This window comes from Diabrotica virgifera, chromosome 2 (genome assembly GCF_917563875.1).
Source record: "Diabrotica virgifera virgifera chromosome 2, PGI_DIABVI_V3a".
NCBI classification, from domain to species: domain Eukaryota; kingdom Metazoa; phylum Arthropoda; class Insecta; order Coleoptera; family Chrysomelidae; genus Diabrotica; species Diabrotica virgifera.
In genome coordinates this window covers 27,033,780-27,055,901 of record NC_065444.1, presented here as the reverse complement: position 1 = coordinate 27,055,901, position 22,122 = coordinate 27,033,780, and the positions used below count along the sequence as shown (strand labels likewise).

Genomic DNA, 22,122 nt, shown 5'->3' with positions numbered 1-22,122 from the left:
TTGCTGCAGATGCTGCAATATACACTGGTCCAATTGCAATTTTTCGACAGGATCGTTGATCTTGAAGAAAAATTCGCTCATTTTGTGGTTCTTTCTTGATTTTGTCACAAGTACACACACACACACACACACACACAGTTCCAGTCATGTTGCACTTGCAAGCCGCGACATTCAATAACTTTTTACACTCCTTTAGAAACTGTCAAATCTTTTGATGCTTGCTGAGTTTTTGTGTACCTATCGCTTAAGATTTTGAGACTCTGTATAAATATTTTTAATCGTCTGTATCTTGAAAGCACTTATGCAATAGTGTTGGAATAGAAGCTTTTATTCATATTTGTTCTACTTTCGTTGCAACGGTATTCAAGACGTCGGCGATAGATGGATGTTTATTATTATTTGTCGACTTAAGTTCATTACGAATAAAGAGAAAGCACTTTAGAATGTCACACTTAGTTGGTAAAACACGATCATTGAAATTTGATCAGAGCCATATTGATTTTTTCGACAAAAATAATTTTTTTTTAATTTTCATTTTTCAAATCCAATATGAAACCTCAAGATATTTTTTTATTTCAAAATGCTCTCGCACCAATTGTTTTCATCACTTGACACAACTTTTAACCGATAGCCACAAGAATTTTTCTTTTATTTTTTTGACCTTTTTCGTTCCACCCTACTGTTGGCACTTAAATCCGAGTACCAAGACTGAGTACATTAATAAAATTGCGACTGCTCAGCTAGTATTCGAATACTTTGGTTTAAGTACTTCAGACATCTCGAGAACATGCAGGAATCAAATACTCATTGTTTCTTGGTATTAGAGAACTCCATCACTACAATAAAGTCTTCTAAATGTGAACAAAGACGGGTCTACAGATGTGCATTGGATAAATCCAAGTACTCTTATCGCCCTGTTTTTTACTTGAATGATGTGATTTTATTTTTATTTCAGTGTCCTAACCAGCAGAAAAGATGCCCTTACATTGTGTATGTTAGGGGTACCAACTACTATGGCCTGTCATGATCTCCTGACATTCACAGCACCATGCCATGATGATATTTCTCATATAAGGGTTTTAAGAGATTCTATGCCCAACCAATATATGGCTCTATTAACGTAAGTATAAAATATAAATTAAAATCTTATGGGTATTTAAAGAGTATGTATTCTTTTTTTAAATTATTTATTCATTGCTAATTTACAATCAATAAAGTAATAAGTAAATATATATGATGTAAGTTAAGTATATAAGTGCTTGTGGCAGGTGTCGTCCATTGATGACACTCTGGAATTCACCTAGCAGCTAGGTCTTCTGGCCAAAGTCTTTATAGGCGTCTGTCAATCAGTGGAGGGTTGAATAATTTGTCTATGAGATGGTTTGCACTGCGATTCATGTATCTTCTGGAGTGGTCAGCGATCACATCATTGATGAAAGGAATGTTGAAGTCTGCATGAAGGGTTTGGTTTGACACGTACCATGGGGCTTTAGCTAACATAGGAATAGTCTTTGACTGGAATGTCTGTAGTATTTTGGTGTTTGCTACAGTCCCACAGCTCGATTCTGTATGTCCACACTACTTTGAGTATTGTTTTCTAGATGGTCAGTTTGTTTTCTAATGAAAGTTGTGATCTTCTGTTGATTAGCCAGCTCATGGTTTTAACTTTTTGGTGAGGTGTCGTCGTTTGGCTACAATATGTGTAAGACGAAAAACTTACTTTCCAAGTAAGTTTTTCGTCTAGATGAAGTCCCAGGTACTTTACTTCTGTTTTTATTGGTATAGGTGAATTATTTAGGTGTAGTTGTGGACATCTAATTCTTCGATTTGTGAAATTTACTTGACAAGATTTGTTTGTGTTGATGTTTATTTTCCAGCATCTAAGCCAGTCTTCTAGTTCATTGAGATGATTTTGCAATTTGTTAAATGCTAATAATTCGTTGATGTCTGAAAAGAGTATTCTACTTTTGAGTTTTAAATTAGAACTATAAATCTCTGAGTCTTGGATTCAGCTATTCTGACAAAACTTAAAGTGTTTAAGCAACTGTAATGTTATGTTAAGAAAGGAGATTTGCAAGTTTTTCTGGTATTTCTTTTATATATGGAAGAGACATCAGTGGCGGCTGGTCAGGGTCGGCAGTGCCGACCCACACATTTATGGACACATTATAGATTTTTTTAAATATTTAATTTAATCAGAGCTGATGATATTCGTTTCTGTGAAATAAAAAAAATATCTGTGAGATAATACAGACTAAATTCTATTCATTGTTTTTAAAAGAATTCGATCGATCCCATACGTTAAGTGATCCCTGTGCGCTGTGCGTAAGAGACTTTTCAAAAATGATCCTATAGCCATGCACCCGATTGCGATTGTGTGTTTTCGGCAAGCCGTCCCCAGATTGAAGATTTGCTTGTAATAAGAAGCTATGGAATATTAGCCGATAGACAAATATTGTGCAAGTACGGCACAAACCAATCTGCCGAGCGGTGATCTGCAAACGGTAGCAAGGCACGTACCTAAGCGCGCCCGGGATAAAATTATGAAATAGGTAAGTAGGCAGTTTTACGTCGTTTAATGATTGATATTGATTTTTTTAAGTTGTTAGGAATTACCATTTAGGTGATAGGATGAATCGGAGGATTCGTTACATCAAGTTAATTATAGAGAACAAATAAAATTGTTTAACAAATTTTCTAATTTGCTTTCTGACTAAAAGACATTTAGCGGCGTACCTAAAACAGCACAGAATGAAAGAATAAATTAGTAGTTACATTTTGATGCTTTTCGGTAGAAGTAGATGAAACTACTGATAGAGGTAACATGTCATTCACAAGTATCAATTGTTCTTCGATACGCGTTACGTCTAATATTTATGAGAGGTTGTTAGGTTTTCAGACGTGAGTAGAAGCCATAAGACAGAATATATTTTTGGTGTTTTAAAGGACATATAAAAATTTTTTGATATCAAAAATAAATTGGTAAGGCAAATTTATGACGGCGCTGCCTTGTTGTCCAGTGAATTGTATGGTCTCCAGGCAAAAGTTAAAACTATTGCACCAGGCAAAACTATTATTTACTCACTGTTATAAGTCATTGACCTCTTTGACGTTTCAAAATTTAAAAGTTACGCCAAAATTTTTTCAAAATATCTATTAGACAAGTTCATTAAAAATTATCCATCATTCTTTTATCATAAGAAATTGGATTAACAGATTTATATGCTGATCCAAATATTTTCGGAAGGTGGGATAAGTTACAAAATATGTATAATTTTATATACTGCAATTCATTACGTACAACAAACTGTTCCCGAAATTAATAAATTATTGTGCTCAAATGTGGGCAAATTCTGCCTCAAATGAACGGGATTTCTTTTGTCTCAAAAGAGTCAAAACGTATTGTCGAAACACCATGAAACAAGAGAGAATGTCAAACTTGTCTCAAATTTCAAATGTCAATAGAAAAAAAACTTTTAAAATCTCTCCAAAGCAATAATAAATTTTACAATGACGTTATAACCCATTTTGCTGCTTCGAAACAACATAGACTAAATAGACTTAATTTATAAACAGGTTTAGGTTCTAAATTTATAGGAAAAAACAAAAAAAAAACAAAAACCAAAAATCTCCTATGAAATTGAAGCCTTTTAATTAGATGGCATACCTATCTGAGGAGACAAAACCTTGCCGACCCTGTCTCTAAAGCCACGAGCCGCCACTGACATATAATTCTTCTTTACCTTATCATTTTTGCTGTTATTCTTGTTATTGTAAAATATATGACTGTTTTCGATGACGCGATGTGGGTATGAATTAAAGTGCTGTTTTTGCTTTTTTTATGGCCTGATGTCTACTTATTTCTTTTTGGACAAGGGATGATGAGAGTTGAAATTCAGATATCTCAACCAAGTTTTTTGGTGTACCATGAAGTAGTTATAGTACTGTTTTCTCTATGTAAAGACAGGTCCAGAAAATTGATTTGACATTTTTTTTTCAACTTCTAATGCTATCTTCTGATTGTCATGGCATCTTCCACTGCTTTGTTCCAATTATACCTCAATTGCCTTCGATGAGCTGGCTCCCACTTCCATATTTTCAATATTTTCATTGATTTTTAAGAACTTATTATTTCTGTTTTCAGATTTAGAAACCACGACGCTGCAGTTGAGTTTTATTTAACATTCAATGGCACTCCGTTTAGTAGTCTCGAACCTGACAGTATTTGCCGCATAGTATGGGTTTCTAAGGTAGAATGGGCCCATGATGGAGTCCCACCACCTGGCCACACCGAACTACCAATATGTCCAGTGTGTCTAGGTATGTATAACTAAATTAAGGTTTCTTAACTAATGAACATTAATTTATTATTTGCTGTGTCTCTGGAAATAGACATCAAAATATAAAGATATTGAGCAAACCCTTCATTATTGTACCATATACTATTTTTAACATTCCTGTATGATTTTTAGAACGCATGGATGAATCAGTGGATGGAGTGTTGACGATTCTTTGTAATCACGCATTCCACGCTAGTTGTTTGGAACAGTGGGGCGATTCCACCTGTCCAGTTTGTAGATGTGTCCAAAGTCCAGAAACGGCTGAAAGTTCAGAATGTGAAGAATGCGGCAGTTCTGTACCTTCCCCTGATTCTCTTTGGATATGTTTGATCTGTGGTCATGTAGGATGTGGAAGGTAGGTGTTAATATATTACCAGAGAACGGCAGTTCTCGCCAGTGGCGCACACCCACACCCCCTACACGCGACACTATGTATACACGAAATTTTGGACTGAACTGAAAATTGGGCCAACTCCCATCTTAAAGTTCAGGACTCGCCCATTCCTATGTCAACCATCCATTTTGGTCCAAGAGTGTGGATTTTACGGCCCTTCCTATTTAGGGTCCTGTTTTTCGTTCTCGTCCCCAAAACTTCGAAAATTTAAGTCCGACCTTTGCGGCTTCTAATAGTACTGATAATTACCTTTCCAACGCATGTCTAATTTTGAAAACCGGTTATACCATTCAAAAGTTACCGAGCTCAGAAGTATGACTTAATTTTTATTTAAAAAGAGGAAAATGTTTGTGAATATGTATGTATGTGACTGGAAAAGTTAAACCGATCTGAATTTTTTTTTCTGTGTTTGAAGAGGGGGTCAGGGTCGATTCAGAACCGGTGTAGTTTGTGACTTTTGACCACCCATAAGCCAGCTATAGGACTTGGTAGGTACAAAACGGCATATTTTTTGGGGGTATATATCTTCGGTTCAAGAAGAGACAGGAGAACCGCAAATACACCAAATCAATAGTGTTGAGTTAAGCTTTCAAATGGTGTGTAAGATGTCACGATCAGTGTAGCCGAAAAACTGAAAAACTAAACTTTGAAAATTTTGGTTTTTCGACAATTACTCAAAATTTCAACCTACGAATTGCGCCAATAACTGAGCGTTTGTAGAAGGACTCTAGACAAATCTAACGGTGTATACCTCATATACGGGAAAATTCGAATTTTTAAGTTATAGGCTTCATAAGTATGATCAAATCTATTATCTATGAAAAAAACGGTTTTTCAAGCTCAATAATTCCTGTAATAGCTTCAGTTATCATACTTGACTTAGATGCATCAGATACTACTTGTCCATACGTTTCAAACTCATGTTTAGTGATCAAAATCGGTTAAGCCGTTTAGAAGGTAGTAAGCTACAAAAGTATAATCGAATTAACGATTATTCCCGAAATGGTTTATGTAGTTGTAGTGGTTACCGCTAAATTTGATCTGGCAACGGGTAATCCGAGTTTATTTACCGGCCATCCCAATATTTTTTTCAATCTATTTCGAATAGAAAAAAAATCTAGTGTACATTCGATGGACACTAGATCATTTAGGAGGTAATGCGACAAAGGCGACAATTTATAAAGCTTAACGTGTAATCGAGAAACATTGCATTCAACTTCATACATTTAATTTATAAATAAATTTGAAAAACTCCTGATACAAGAATAAAAACCGCTAAACGCCGTAAAAATGAGTGGCGCATACAATATTCCAGCTACAAACGATCTGATATGAATATTACGTGGCGCGAAAATGTATTTTCATTTTGATGCAAAACAAAATTCTAGTTTTATTTTAAAAGATTTTTCCATAATATTTGCTAAATTTGAAGTAAACGCGCCACAAAAGAGTTTCAAAATTCAAACTGTATCAAAGTTACTCTTTTGTGGCGCGTTTTACTTCAAATTGAGCAAATATTATGGAAAAATCTTTTAAGATAAAACTAAAATTTTGTTTTGCATCAAAATGAAAATACATTTTCGCGCCACGTAATATTCATATCAGATCTTTTGTAGCTGGAATATTGTATGCGCCACCCATTTTTACGGTGTTTAGCGGTTTTTTATTCTTGTCAATAAATACAATACAATAAATATATGGAGTAGGATCACAATTCGTCAAACCTTGTGTGTTTGAATCAGTATCAATAAAATTTTATAACATTATTTCAGCATGTCTGCTTCATCAGACACTCGGGCTGACACAAATTCACACACATTACGGCCAATGAATGTATTATGCTTATTTCCCATTTTAAGTGGTTAGCTACAGAGGTTGATACCGCTTTAAACACATAAAAATTGACTAATTGTGCTCCTGCGCCTTATTACGTCTAAGCATTTATTCACGAGGATGATTTTTAATGGTGAAATTAATTGTAGATACCAAGGAGGACACGCAGCTTCACATTATAGAGAAACTGGTCACTGCTATGCTCTACAATTAGGCTCTCATCGTGTATGGGATTACAAAGGTATAGTTATAATAATTATTTTAGTTATTCGACCTCATACATGTACATATACTTTTTGAATCCATGTTATTTACTATATAATTACTCTTCTTTTTCTCATATTTATGCTTATGCAGTGTGTTTTTGGTCCTTCTTTATCTAATTCTTCTCCACATGTTTTCCCACGTTTCTTCGCCTGCTTTTAAGACCTTTTGAAGTCATTCTTCCATTGTTTTAGCAGGTTCTTCTGCAACTTGCTTTTCTCATTTTTTTTTCATCTTTGTATTATTTCCTTTTAGTCCGTGTGGTGAGACCGCTCCCGTCTGAAAAACATTTCTAATTCGGTTTATCTGCGGATCCATATTCAAAAATGTCCTCTTTAAACAAATCTGAAGGGTGCCGGACGGAATTTTTGGGCAGAAATTGTTCAAACAATTTTTTTAAACAAATACATAAGATCACCTTTTATTGCTCCAAAAAATATATTTTTAGGTTTTTTGGGTCATTCTAAACAAGAAAGGTATCTTGTGATTTTTCTCAAAAATTGACAGTTTTCGAATTATATGCGTAAAATCTAAAAAATGCGAAAATACGCATTTTCGAGCCTTAAAAACTCATATTTAAATTAGTATTTTTAAGGGTGCCAATAACTTGGATTAAAGTTTAAACATTCCTTTTCAAGATTCCGAAGAGTGATCGGGTCTAACGTCAATTTAGATCGTAGTTTTTTAATTGTTAATTATGCGCGTCCATCCGGTTTTTTGCCGGTGCATTTTATTTTCAAAAATCTCCTATTTTCCTCCGAAAAATATTTTTTCTAGATTCTTTGGGACATTCTAAATAAAATAAGTTTCTTGACATTTTTCTCAAAAGTTAATAGTCTTAAAGTTATAAGCGATTTAAAATCCGAAAAATTACAAAAAACACATTTTCGCATTTTAAATCGCTTATAACTTTAAAACTAGTAACTTTTGAGAAAAATGTCAAGAAACTTATTTTATTTAGAATGTCCCAAAGAATCTAGAAAAAATATTTTTCGCAGGAAAATAGGAGATTTTTGAGATAGAGCGCGCCGCGCCGGCCAAAAAATCGGATGGACATGCATAATTAACAATTAAAAAACTACGGTCTAAATTGAAGTTAGACCCGATCACTCTTCGGAATCTTGAAAAGGAATGTTTAAACTTTAATCCAAGTTATTGGCACCCTTAAAAATACTAATTTGAATATGAATTTGTAAGCCTCGAAAATGCGTATTTTCTGTACAAAAATTCCGTTCGCACCCTTCAGATTTGTTTAAAGGGGACATTTTTGAATATGAATCCGCAGAGAAACCGAATTAGAAATGTTTTTCAGACGGGAGCAGTCTCACCACATGGACTATTTCTCTATTGTATTACTCAAAATCTCTTATACTTTACCTTTAATTTGAATATTAGAGTTTCAATCCATTCATATGACTTTCATTTTTTTATTCCATTTTTTCATTGTAATTTGCTACTTTCTTATACAGAGAGCATCACATTTAGAACATCTTAAAATTTTTTGAACTTTTTATTTTTAGGTGATAATTTTGTACACCGACTTCTTCAGAATAAAGCTGATGGAAAGCTTGTACCATCAGAAGGTCCTCCTTCCGAAGCTGAAGGAGCTCAAGAAAAAGTTGATTCCGTACAACTTGAATTCACCTATCTTCTTACTTCACAATTAGAAGAACAACGAATGTATTTTGAAGATAAAATGTCATTGTAAGTATAACTTTTTTAATAGAATGCAGTACTGTGTCTAATCTAATGGTTAAAGTTTGTATTATATTTTTAATAACCATCTAATAAAAAATAACTAAATAAAAATACAAATTATTTTGATATTTTAGATTGGAAAGTCAATTATCCGAAGAAACAAAAATATTAAGAGAAAATATGGCAGCTGTGTCTGAAGAAAATAAACAGCTGAGAACTAAACTGGCAAATGTTACAAAAGAAAAACAAGCCTTGGAGAAAAAGTTACAACAACAGCATTCAAAGTTAGTAAAATTTATACCGTTGTAAAAAAGAATGTGTGTGTACTTTGTACGCACGTAAGAAGTTATACTTCTATTATATTATGATTTCAACGAAATTAATATACTTTAAACAGTTTATTTATATTTCATTTAAATATTAAACTAATTTTAATACTTACTACTTTTCAAAACATTTTATTAAAACAATAACAAAAATTAAAAAAATAAAATAATAAAACACCGCAAACGCGGCGAAGGCCCGCCGAAGAAGACAAAAAGTGTACATTTGGCCGGCAAAGTGATGGCGACTGTTTTCTGGGATGCGAAGGGCATCATCCACATCGACTACTTGAAAAAAAGAAAAACAATCAATGTCAAGTACTACGCAGTATTATTGGATCGATTCGATGCCGAATAGGGAACTTGCATAAATATTTAAATAATAAAATAATATTAAAAAACATAAGGTAACATGATCTTAAAACGCTTGCATGCAAAAAAAACAAATATTTTTAACCCATACGTTTATTACGAGGCTTTGAAAATGCTATGAAATTCAAACTTAGTAGGCGCTTGAACGTCCTTCTATTGGTCTGACGTCACGGACCACAAGTAAGCGGGCTACGAGTCGACAAAAACGCGATTGGAGTATGACGGGAATTGTATATTACAATTGAATCGTATTTAATTGGAAATTACCAGGTAGTATTTGTATTCTTGTATAGTTCTACAATCAGTTTATTTAGTTTTAAAGTGAAATTTATAAATCTTTAGAAATTGCTATTTTCTAAATGGTTTAGAACGCATAAGTACTATTATTACTCACGAGGGTTTTTCAAAACAAAGCGATTAGGTTATTCTGGGGACTGTATAGTACATTTTAATCGTCTTTATTTCAAATGCTAAGGGTAAGTTTAATTTAATTGAACTAACTTGGGGATTAAAAATACAAGATCTTAAGTATTTACTAATTAATGGAACATATTTTGCAAATATTCTCGAAGCATTTCTTTCGCTTTTATGGCGAAATCATCTACAAGAGACCTAAATGTTTGTCCTGTTATTATCTTTTTTAGAGTTAAAAATAGATGCATTGTTTGTGTTTTACAATATTTTTCCATTAACTAGAACGTATAAAATGAAATGTATACAATCTAATCTAAATTTACAATCAATATGCAGTAGAAATAAATAAACCAAAGACACGTTAAATGCTACTAGGAGCACTCCCGAATCATAATTTACAATGTATAAACTTTGGAAATCATGATTTGGGATATACAATGTATACATTGTAAATTATGGTTCGGGAGTGCTCCTAGTAGTATTTAACGTGTCTTGGTTTGTTTATTTCTGTATCTTGATTGTAAATTTAGTATAGGTCTGTATTGAAACTTCATTACTGTACAATTCAGAGACAAACTTTTAAATTGCTTCCTCTTCTTTCGCATCTTCATCACAAGATACAGAATCGCTTTCATTGTACCAATAGTCATCACTACCACTATATTCACTATTATCTTCAAATACAGAACTTTCTGATTCACTTTTTGTATCTTCAAATAATGTGTCAAATCTTTTAAAGGTGAAGTTCCTGCATCCTTATTATGTATTTTCAATGGCTACAACCCGACTGTAATACTCTTTTGAAATTTACACTGAATACATTTATTGAGATACCGTTTTTGAGGTAAAGCTGGCTGGTTTAATTCAGGTCCTGATTGAACTCAGTTTGTGAAATTAGGATCACACTGTCTCTTATTATCATTGTCCTCTAGAACAGACTTAGATGTAGAAGCGGCATTCAAGAAGCTGTCGTTTACCCCTGTTAAGGGCTGCTTCCCTCACAGGCTGAGAAAAAGCTAGTTTTCTGTCTAGTTGACAATCAAATATGTGCGGGACAACACCTGACTTAATAATTTTGGGACCACCCATAATCTTGAATGACTGCAACTGCAACCAATAAACAACTTTAAGTAGGCACATTTCATGAAACGACAACTAATATTTTTTCTTGAAATAGAAAATGGCTTATTAGGTATGATATTATCATTATACCTAATTAGATAAATACTCACATCGAAATGATCCTCACAGACATAAAGACTTCTGCTACTTTGTGAAATATCCTTTTTTCTCGTCAGCATGCCTTTAGCCATTTTAATCGACTTTTTCGTTCTACTTGTAGAGTAAAAAAAATGTTTGTTGGATGTTCTGACAGTTTTGCTTTGGCATTCCGGCACTATATAGTACTTATATTGCGCAGAATTGCTTTCCATTTTGATAAAGTATATTATACACTAAATACAATAATATAAACACCGAGCAAACAACACACAACTAGCAATGGCAAAATGAATTCAGTGCAGTAGCTCACCGAACGGACGAACGAGAACGCTGGTTGGTGACGTCAGACCCCAGCTCGCGCCTTTGAAGTTGTTTGAAACGGAAATTTTGGGCGCGGAATTTTGATCAGTTGTTGTACGTACACTATTCATTGTTAAGACGTAATATTTTGAATGTAACATTTTTAAACATAAATTAACAATTTTATGCAAAAATATTTTTATGTGCAAGTTTCCTATTTCGTCGAAAACGCTCCGGTTTGGCTCGCAGAAAAGTGCTCTTTCCTTTCAGCAAGATAACGCACCGGCTCACCGATCGGCCGCCGCCATGGCAAAATTGCACGAATTGGGCTATGAATTGGTTGAACACCCACCGTATTCTAGAGATCTTGCCGCCAGCGACTTTTGTCTGTTTCCAAACCTAAAATAAAGGCTCGGAGGACGCCATTTCGCAACAAACGATGAAGTCGTCCCTGAAACTTCGGCCTATTTTGAAGAGCTCGAGCAAAAGTACTATTCGGATGGGATAAAAAAATTGGAACATCGTCTTACTAAGTGTATCGAGCTTAAATTGGACTATGTTGAGAACAAATCCATTTAATCCCAAAAAACTTGTTTTTTCTATCAAAGGCTCGTTTATATCAATCCACCCTCGTATACTGGCTTTTAAATTATTTTTAAATGACAACTGACAAGTGTCATAATTAGGAAATTAACACTATTTAAAATTTCGATTTTGAGGGCGCTCAAGATTTCAAAGATGGACGATAACTCTAGGAAAACAATTTATTTTGTCATTTGACCTCACAGTTCTAAAACGTTAAATCAAAATCATTTACACGAGTGTTTTGCCAAAGTAACCACTAAGTTTTGCCACTAAGACATCTTATAGGTTAAAGACGACTCAAAATTATTATGTTTCATCTGTATGCATTCATTAACATTTGGTGCTAATTACTGATTTGTTTTTACTTTTTTTTCATAAAAAAATCTGGCCCCCCGATAATCACACAGCGTTTTAAAAATTATTAATCTATCTTAGAATTTCTAATTTTGTTTTTAATTTAGTTAATAGGTACACTACAATTTATTTTACACCAACAGATAAAAAATTTTAATTAAATAAAAACTGGAAACTAAGTAGGTGAATTTATTTTATAATAATTGTGTTCTGGAAATTATGAGGTGGTCGGAATATTTTGCATAACAATGTACATTCTATGTACAGAATATACACTACATTTTATTTATTTATTTAATTTTGCAGTCGCTTAAACAATAAAAAATAGTACGTTTAATACAAACGTTAAATTAACAAAATGTGTGATTTGGCATTGGTTAGTTTACGTCGTTACGTATAGACCTGGATCCCGCGTAAGAAAAAAAAGTTGATTAATAGCAAGCTGAAAATTTGTTAATAGCTTAACGGTGTCTAGTCGGACAAACTTTGATGCACGGGAACACTGGAACAGGGGAAGTTTTAACGGTGGAGCATGATAAACGTGTCGTCCTGACAAGTTTATGATGGTGAAAAATAGCAAGTTGTTTTTAAGTTTATTCAATAGCCAACCTTATATAATATATGAAAAAATGTTTGTCCGACAAAAAGGTTGGGCATTTTAACGAGTCCGACACGTAGAACATGTCACATCACAGGAACTATGTTGGTGATGAATAGCAGTCTGATTTTTGCATGAGAGTTTAATGAAAGGTTAAAAAAGCAATTGGAAGTTCTGTCGGACAAAATGAATGGGAAATTTTCCTTGTCGGACATTCTAAACATGTAAGATATAGACAAAAATGTTGGTGATAAATAACAAGCTAATTTTGATTTGTTTATGTACAAATTATATTTTGTAACGCAAAAAGTTATATGTCGGACAAAAAGTTTGGGCAAATCGAAGGAAATAAATAAAAAACATTTTTTCAGAATGACTTAGTCACATATTGATAAAGCTATTTTAGTTGTATATTATTATTTATATTCACATATTTGCATGTGCATATATATACATGCACACTCCAAAAACAGTGAGGTAAGTATCAATGCATGTATATATTGCAAAACAATTATTTTTTGGGTGGAGTTTGTTCTAGATATTCTCAAAACGACAATAAAAAATGTCAAAGAACAGGTGAAAGAAATCTCTTAGGGTTTTCTAATTAGGTGTATCAGAAAGTACGGAAAATTTCCTATAAAAAACGTTGTATACATTTTTTTCCATACACAAATCTTAACCATATAAACGACATTGAAAAATGTGAAGAGTCTAAAACTTCGGTGCTTATAAGAATATACGTAAATATGACACATTATGCTTAGAAGTATTATGCTGAGTTTCTGTTTGCTACGTGTGTTGGAAATTAAAATTTATATTAACTATGGAGTGTTTTTGTGTCTATTTTTGAGTGTCAACAGTTTAAATTTTAAGTCGCCAAATCAAAAGTGAAACCATTCAACGGAACATTTTTGAGTAATTTTCGAACATTTTACAAAGTTAGTAAAATACTTGGTCATCAATTAAATGAGGTTCAGTTGCCAGATAATTATTGTGAAAGTTCTATTGAATATCATTCTTCGTGCTATAATGCTTTGCTTGATTGAAAAAGGGTACCTAAATAAATTATTACTAAAATTGTATAACGTAATTTTTCTCAACTTTCTACAAATGAAATAATGTAATTAATATGTCACAGGGCAAGAAATAATTTGCTGCCAAAATAAATCGATTAGTTTAAATTTGAAGTTACGATTGCAATTTATTATGAATTATTGTCAAAAGTGACAGTTTTTCTTAAATGGAAATGTATTCATAGACATAAGGGTAGACAGGGAATACAGTGCAAAAAGTCGATAGGTGGTCTATCTATCTCTTTTAACCAAGCGATCCCGCGCATGTGGCAGACAAAGATAGCTAGACCACCTAATCCATAATATAATTTGTCTGATCTACTATAAATGTATTACAGTGAGGTATCTAAATGATGTTGAGATAAATCGAAAGATATCGATTGTAATTGATTGCAGGTGCTTTTGACATAGAGTAATCACCCCTTATTAAAATTTCAAAAATTATTTTTTTAAATTGTCCGACTACAAAATCTACCCCTTATTTTTTTCCGACAACAGTCATTCTTGCTAAGGAATAATTTACTTTATTAAATTTCGTCTTTGTCGGAAAGCTATTTATCACCAGCATTTTTGTCTATATCTTACCTGTTTAGAATGTCCGACTACGAAAACTTCCCATTAATTTTGTCGGACAGAACTTCCAATTGCTTTTTTAACCTTTCATTAAACTCTCATGCAAAAATCAGACTGCTATTCATCACCAACATAATTCCTGTGATGTGACATGTTCTACGTGTCGGACTCGTTAAAATGCCCAACATTTTTGTCGGACAAACATTTTCGCATATATTACATAACGTTGGCTATCGAATAAACTTAAAAACAACTTGCTATTTTTCACCATCATAAACTTGTCAGGACGACACGTTTATCATGCTCCACAATTAAAACTTCCCCTGTTCCAGTGTTCCCGTGCATCAAAGTTTGTCCGACTAGACACCGTTAAGCTATTAACAAATTTTCAGCTTGCTATTAATCAACTTTTCTTTCTTACGCGGGATCCAGGTCTAGTAGAGTATAATAGGAATGAATACTGAGGAACACTGCAATAGCTTTTTTTAGTCGAAATCATTGTTAATTACAACGTAAACTGACCGCAAATATGTACACATATTAATGAGAAAGTCAATATTTTCCTAGAGTTGATGCTTTTCAAATCCGCCACCAGGCGCCGCCCACTTTGCGGTTCCTCGCCAATCAGACATGCTTCACATTCCATGTTTGTAAATATTATTATTAATCCATAATTTTTAATTTACCGCTTTTAGGTTAACTTCTACCTTAAACGATCTAAGTGAAGAGCGACAATTGGGCAAAGCTTTAAGAAACAATCAGCAACAATGGCAGACAAAAATTAATAAGCTGGAAGAGAACTTTAACGAACTTAGATCGCACAAAGAAAGAGAAATTACTGATTTAAAAGAACAAGTTCGAGATCTTATGTTCTTTATAGATGCTCAGCGGGTAGGTATTTTTTTCTAATATTAGAAATATTTAAATTGATTATATCTTTATCTTATGTTTTGATTCTGTTAAATTGCAAATCAGATGAAAGAATTGAGGCTGTTTCACTTAAGAAGATTGAGAACTGCAATTTTATTATGTTATTGGCTTTTCACTGCAAAATTCTACAAACTATCGATTTAGCCTCAAAAGCACTTCAGTCGAAAGCCACTGATCTTTCAAATGCCTTAAAATGTTTGAAAATTTGTTTGAAAGAATTGGAAAGGTGTCGACATGAATTTGAAAAATAAAAAAAGGAAGCAAATAGTGTACCAGACAAGTCGTCCATCAATGTTATTTGATGATGTGACGTTTTTTTGGGTCCCATACAAGAATTTGTCAAGGCTAAAAGGGGTAGTTTCCTGGGTTGGCTGTATACCATATAGTTAAACAAACTCTAACATGAAGTAAAACCACTTCTATGTAATAGGTATATTTACTAAAATTTTAAAAAATACCAATGGATTGAATAAAATTGGTTCATTCAGAACGGTCGGAACATCCGACCTATCAGTCCACCCTCAGTGAATCTAAAATAGAATAAGTAATCCCACTATTAAAATTGAAAAGATGGTTGAAATTGTGAAACTTAAAAAATTGTGGTTATGATTACTTACTCATATATACTTGCTAACTAGCCCCAGAACCAAACAATGGTTATCTAATCTACATTATAGTACTGTAAAATTGAAAACGCTAAAAGCCGATGTTAAAAGATTACCTCCAGGAACATGGTGAAACTCTAAATGAGAACCTTAACAAACCATCTTGGGCCAACGAGGTTTGCCAAGTGTCAAAAGTTTGTAAGGAACTACTTGTAGTGACAGTGACAGTAAAGGAAAAAGGTAGTCGATTTTCAAAAGTTTTAACGAAAGGTCATGATCCAAAAAATTGATATGAAAAAGATTTTAATATCTGAAAAAGTCTGTTACTTAAATCTATTGTTTTTTAAAAAAGAAAAAGACAAATGTGTTTTGCAGAATTTAGAATGTAAAATTATTTGTATTTAATTGTTGACTAAAAATTGACTATAAAATTAAACTGATCAAATTAATTAAAAAGAAGAATGTGAACTGATTAGTAATAATGATAAAGATAAAGATAAAGATAAAACAAATGGTGATGAGAGAGAAGAAAAACTAAATTTTGAATTGGTATACAGAATTATATGCAGAAAATTAAAATATAAGCAAACTTTATGTGGACATTGTATTGGTGCGTGTATATATTGAAGGGAAATATTTTTAAAAATGAATAACCATTTTCAATTTCGTTGCAACACGAAACTACAGCCGCACCATTATTCCAGTTCAATCAGAGAGTGCAGCAAGCAGCTCTACTGGTTTCGAAACTTATTAGTCTCTCATCAGGAGGCACATATGCTGCTCTCTTTGACCCAACTAGGACACACCCCGGCGTGCAGTCACGGATTGCAACGAACGAAATGGCAGGGATGCCCTAGCGGCAACTGCTATCAAAAAATTAGGTTTTCAATCTCATAGCACATAAAACAACATCCAAAAATGTTATTCTACATCCTACCAGGCTGAAAACAATGGGAACCTTCTCTGGTAACACCTCCGAGGCTTCTACAATTTGCAAGCCATAACGGATGCTGAGACTAAGGAAGATGGGAACCTTCTCTGGTAACACCTCCGAGGCTTCTACAATTTGCAAGCCATAACGGATGCTGAGACTAAGGAAGATGAGGGAATTTTACAATTCATATTTCACGTCCCATCTGCTCAGCGCGGTAAAGTTTCAACGAGAATGGTTCCCTTCGTACTCCAATCGGAGTAAACATGTACTTGCCGCACCATTATGGCTTGCAACATCCGCTATGGCTTGCAAATTGTAGAAGCCTCGGAGGTGTTACCAGAGAAGGTTCCCATTGTTTTCAATCTGGTAGGATGTAGAATAACATTTTTGGATGTTGTTTTATGTGCTATTAGATTGAAAATTAGTTTTTTGGAAATATTTTTATTTAAATGTGAATGAAAACTGTTAAAATAATAAATTGAAGTTACAGATATAGTCAATCTTATAGTAGGAGATAAGTATGATTAAAAATTGCAATTATTATGAAACATTTTTAAAATTTCAGTAAATATACCAATTTACATAGAAGTGGTTTTACTTCATGTTAGAGTTTGTTTAACTATAATATGGTATACAGCCAACCCAGGGAACTACCCCTTTTATTTAAAAATTTGTCAAGGGCTTCAAGTGGTATGATTATGCCACTGTATGTACATTAACTTCCGAAGAACATCCTGACTCCGAAAACTCCGGGAGTGGTATGAAGAGACCACCGCTAATCTGTTTAGAGCTGCCGTAAACAAAGTTATTATTGCCAATATGATCGCCAACGTTCGATAATCGGACAGGGTATTGAAAGAAGAAGAAGAAGATGACATTAACTTATTGCATATTAAAAAATATCTAGTTCTCGTTTGAGATTCTTAACATTGTAACGGTCCGAAAGTCATTATTATTTTTGCTTCACCCTGTATACTTAAAATCATGTTTGTGTTTCAGTGTATTACGTAATTCGTTTCTCACAATGTTGGATTGATCTTGTGTTCTCATGGATATTCATATCTCTTTTATCTGAGGGACCTCGATATGTTTCATACCGCCAAAAGAATCGGGACTCGTAAATCTTTTGCTAATGTATTTTTGGCGATTGTGAGACTAGAATATGTTGTTTTAAAGCTGATTTGTTTATGTTGTGAATTTCTTTGCAGAGATAAGGGCTCTGAGTGTGTTTATGAAATTCAAGATTGCACGTGTAAACTTGTTGTATTACATAAACACACTCAGAGCCCTTATCTCTGCAAAGGAATTCACAACATAAACAAATCAGCTTCAAAACAACATATTCTAGTCTCACAATCGCCAAAAATACATTAGCAAAAGATTTATGAGTCCCGATTCTTTTGGCGGTATGAAACATATCGAGGTCCCTCAGATAAAAGAGATATGAATGAATATCCATGAGAACACAAGATCAATCCAACATTGTGAGAAACGAATTACGTAATACACTGAAACACAAACATGATTTTAAGTATATAGGGTGAAGCAAAAATAATAATGAATTTCGGACCGTTACAACATGTGTGTGCTTTTAGGTTATTGAAAAGTCTGACGAAAAGGAAGATATAGCAACAGGCACAGTTACAATAGGTGAAGCTCCAGAAACGTCGAAACGAAAGAAGGGAAAGAAGAAGCGCTAAAAGTATTATTTATACCTACCAAGCCCAATTTTCTTATCCAGTATATATTTGCCAGGCTTAATAAAAAATGTTCAACTAGCTACAATTTTAAAGATTTAGTAACAGATTGAGATTTAAATGTAATATACTAGCATTAACTGATATCACCCTGTCTTTAATGTCAATGCTATGTAGTATGGGGAAATATGCAACAAAACCTTGTTCGGGAATGTGAAAAATCCAGGTACTTATCTGAATTTTTTTAGTTATTATTCGCTCCGTGCATGACTGACGTTACACCTAGCGTCGTCACTTGATATTTTTGGCGACCACAATTTGAAGTTAAGCATATGATAAATACATATTGTGAAGTTGCAAATTATTAATAATAAGTTGACCAACCCGGGAGCAGTCGCGCTCACTTCTGTAACGTGAACAGTCGCGTGTTAGATTTTATCTCACAATACGAATTTAAATACGAATTTACAACAAATTTTTATTTTTATAGTATTTTTATTTAGTTGCTATGTTAGAAATATTATTTCTAACAATGATTAAAGCTAATTGGCTCTCCCCAAAGCCATAAATTCGACAAAAAGAAGAAGAAGAAAAAACCTAAGCATTACTACACCCTTCCTCGAGGCACTTACGAAATTATTTCAAAATTGCAAAATTTTTCATCAAGTTATCGCGAAAACGGATAAAATTTTAGATTTTTTCTAACGCCGCGACTGCTTGCGGGTTAACGATATTTTTTCAATTTATGTATAAAATGGATGTACATAGTATTAAAAACTGGGTTTCTAAAAATTCATCACAATATTTATCTTTTCAACCCCAAATGGAACAGAAAGGGGAAAATCTATCCTCGTTTTTAAACTAGGAGAAGTAATTCAAATTTACCGCGCTGTAATGCTTGTTTGTAATTGGTCCAACCGCAGGCAAGTTTACTCCACTAAATTATGAAATTTTGACCCTATTGACTTTTAAAATTTTCAGGTTAATTAATTATATCGGCGATTGTTTGTGTTTTCTGAGTTATTTCTTTAATTTTTCGATTTTAGTCCGCATTTATATAAAAAAACTGTTGTTTTTAGAACTCTTTAGCGAATTATTAGTCTTATACAGGGTGTTAGTAAATAAGTATGAAAAACTTTAAGGGGTAATTCTACATGAAAAAATAATGCCAGTTTGCTCTATAAATGTATGTCCGCAAATGCTTCGTTTCCAAGATACGGGGTGTTGAAATTTTTTTTCAAACTGCGAATTTTTTTATTGCTCTAAGACTTTTTAAGCTATTAAAATTAAACTTGGTGGGTTTCAAGAGGTAGTTATTGCGCATTTTTTGGCAAACAAATAACAATTTTATATTCATCATTGGCGTGCCTACGGGTAATGGTTTGAATTTTTTTAAAGAAAAAAATAATAAGCCACTGAGATATTTCAAATTAAAAATTATTTTTGTATTCCACGTTTAATTTATGATAGAGAACCTTTCTTGTCTTTTTTTTTCATATGGTGCACCGTTTTTATGCAAAGAAATAAAACATCGCGCGTATTTTTCATTTCGTAATACATTATCAAGAACTCTCCAATATAATAATGCCAAACTAGAACAATAACAGAAAATATTTCTAAAAAGATTTTAACTATGTGCAAGGCTACAATAAATGTTCAAAATTACCTCCTTTAAAGGTGACAGAGTAATTTTATATTCACCATTGGCGCCCGTACAGGTAATGGCCGGAATTTTTTAAAGAAAAAAATAGTACGACCCTGAGGTATGTCAAATTAAAAATCATTTTCAATTCCTCGTTCAATTTACGAGAAAAAATCGTTTTTGCCTTTTTTTCATATGAGGTGCCGTTTTTATGCAAAAAATAAAATATCTTAACGTTTACAAAGTATTTGAAATAAGTTTCTATACGTATGGAATCTACCTCGAATAATTTGTAAGCGTTAAGATGTTTTATTTTTTTGTATAAAAACGGCGCCGCATATGAAAAAAAGACAAGAATGATTTTTGTCGTAAATTGAACGAGGAATTCAAAAATTATTTTTAATTTGACGTTTCTCAGTGGCGTACTATTTTTTTTTCTTTAAAAAGTTCAGACCATTACCTGTACGGGCGCCAATGGTGAATATAAAATTATTCTGTCACCTTTAAAGGAGGTAATTTTGAACATTTGTTGTAGCTTTGCACCTAGTTTAAATCTTTTTAGTAATATTTTCTGTTATTGTTCTACTTTGGTATAAATTATATTGGAGAGTTCTTGATAATGTATTAAGAAATGAAAAATAAGCTCGAAGTTGTTTTATTTTTTCACATAAAAACGGTACACCATAGGAAAAAATACAAGAAAGGTTCTTTTTCATAAATTAAACGTGGAATACAAAAATCATTTTTAATTTGAAATATCTCAGTGGCGCACCATTTTTTTCTTTAAAAAAATTCAGACCATTACCAGTACACGCGCCAATGATGAATATAAAATTGTTATTTGTTTGCAAAAAAATGCGCAATAACTACCTCTTGAAACCCACCAAAATGTAATTTTCATATCTCAACCAGCCTTAGAGCAATAAAAAAATTGGCAGTTTGAAATAAAAATTTTAACACCCTGTATCTCGGAAACAAAGCATTTGCAGATATACGTTTATAGAGCAAACTGCCATTATTTTTTCATGTAGAATTATCCCTTAAAGTTTTTCATACTTATTTACTAACACCCTGTATAAGTTGTCCATAGTGATTACTGGATTACCGTCGAAAGCCAACCAAAAAAGAAGATGAATCTGGTGATTTTTATAGTGACATTTAGTGCGATTCTGTCTTTTGAGTTTATTCCTCCTAGTTTAAATATTTTCTAATTTATTTGTCATTGTTGGAGGTCTATAGAAATTACGCTTACTTTTTTGGGTATTATTAGCACAATTAAATACTTGCGCAACATCTATTTGCCATTTTTGATAAAATTTGTTATACAAACAACGACACAGACGTTGCAAACAATCGCCAAAATTGTCATATGTCGCCGCTACTCACGCTGGTATCGTTTCATGTACCCCCACCATGGTCACGCACGGAGCGAATATCATAGACATAATAAGGATAGACAAGGCATACTGAGGAAAATAGCGTAACGCGCGGGCAGTCGATCGGTGGTCTATCTATCTCTTTTTACCGAGCGATCCCGCGTATGTGACAGCCAAAGATGGCTGCCAACTCAAAGTAAATATTGGCCAATGGCGTCCTTGATATCGGCGGTACACCTCGATGCACAGATCGGCCCATATCTTAGCTAGTCTATTTTTATTATGTCTATGGCGTATAGGCTAGCCTATAATAACTAAAACGAAATTCGGATACCTGGATTTGTCACATTTCTGAACAAGGTATTTTTTTGCTTATTTTCCTTGACTATTTGTTATCTAAACTAGTTTATCTTCTGGACTAAAGAGTAAAGTTTATTTCAACGAATTTTGTTGACGAATTTAAAATGTCTTGGGTTTGGAAAAATATAGCGTAAGACTATTTTAATAAATATTTTTCGAATTTGTGGTTTTTTGTATAGAATTTATATATTATGTGTTATCTTTGGCTACAATAAAGTATTGATTATGAAAATCTA

At 33.1% G+C, this 22,122-nt stretch overlaps 1 protein-coding gene across 1 annotated transcript in view; it reads left to right on the top strand.

The window, feature by feature from the left end:
• Window positions 1-22,122, top strand: part of LOC114332936 (BRCA1-associated protein) — a 28,629-nt gene extending 6,507 nt beyond the window's left edge. Inside the window, exons 3-10 of the mRNA XM_028282738.2 lie at window positions 956-1,120; window positions 4,145-4,320; window positions 4,473-4,695; window positions 6,717-6,808; window positions 8,352-8,535; window positions 8,664-8,813; window positions 15,038-15,233; window positions 18,407-22,122. Of these exons, the coding sequence (XP_028138539.1) occupies window positions 956-1,120; window positions 4,145-4,320; window positions 4,473-4,695; window positions 6,717-6,808; window positions 8,352-8,535; window positions 8,664-8,813; window positions 15,038-15,233; window positions 18,407-18,511 (1,291 nt within the window). The 3' untranslated portion in view covers window positions 18,512-22,122. The remainder of the gene's footprint in view (window positions 1-955; window positions 1,121-4,144; window positions 4,321-4,472; window positions 4,696-6,716; window positions 6,809-8,351; window positions 8,536-8,663; window positions 8,814-15,037; window positions 15,234-18,406) is intronic.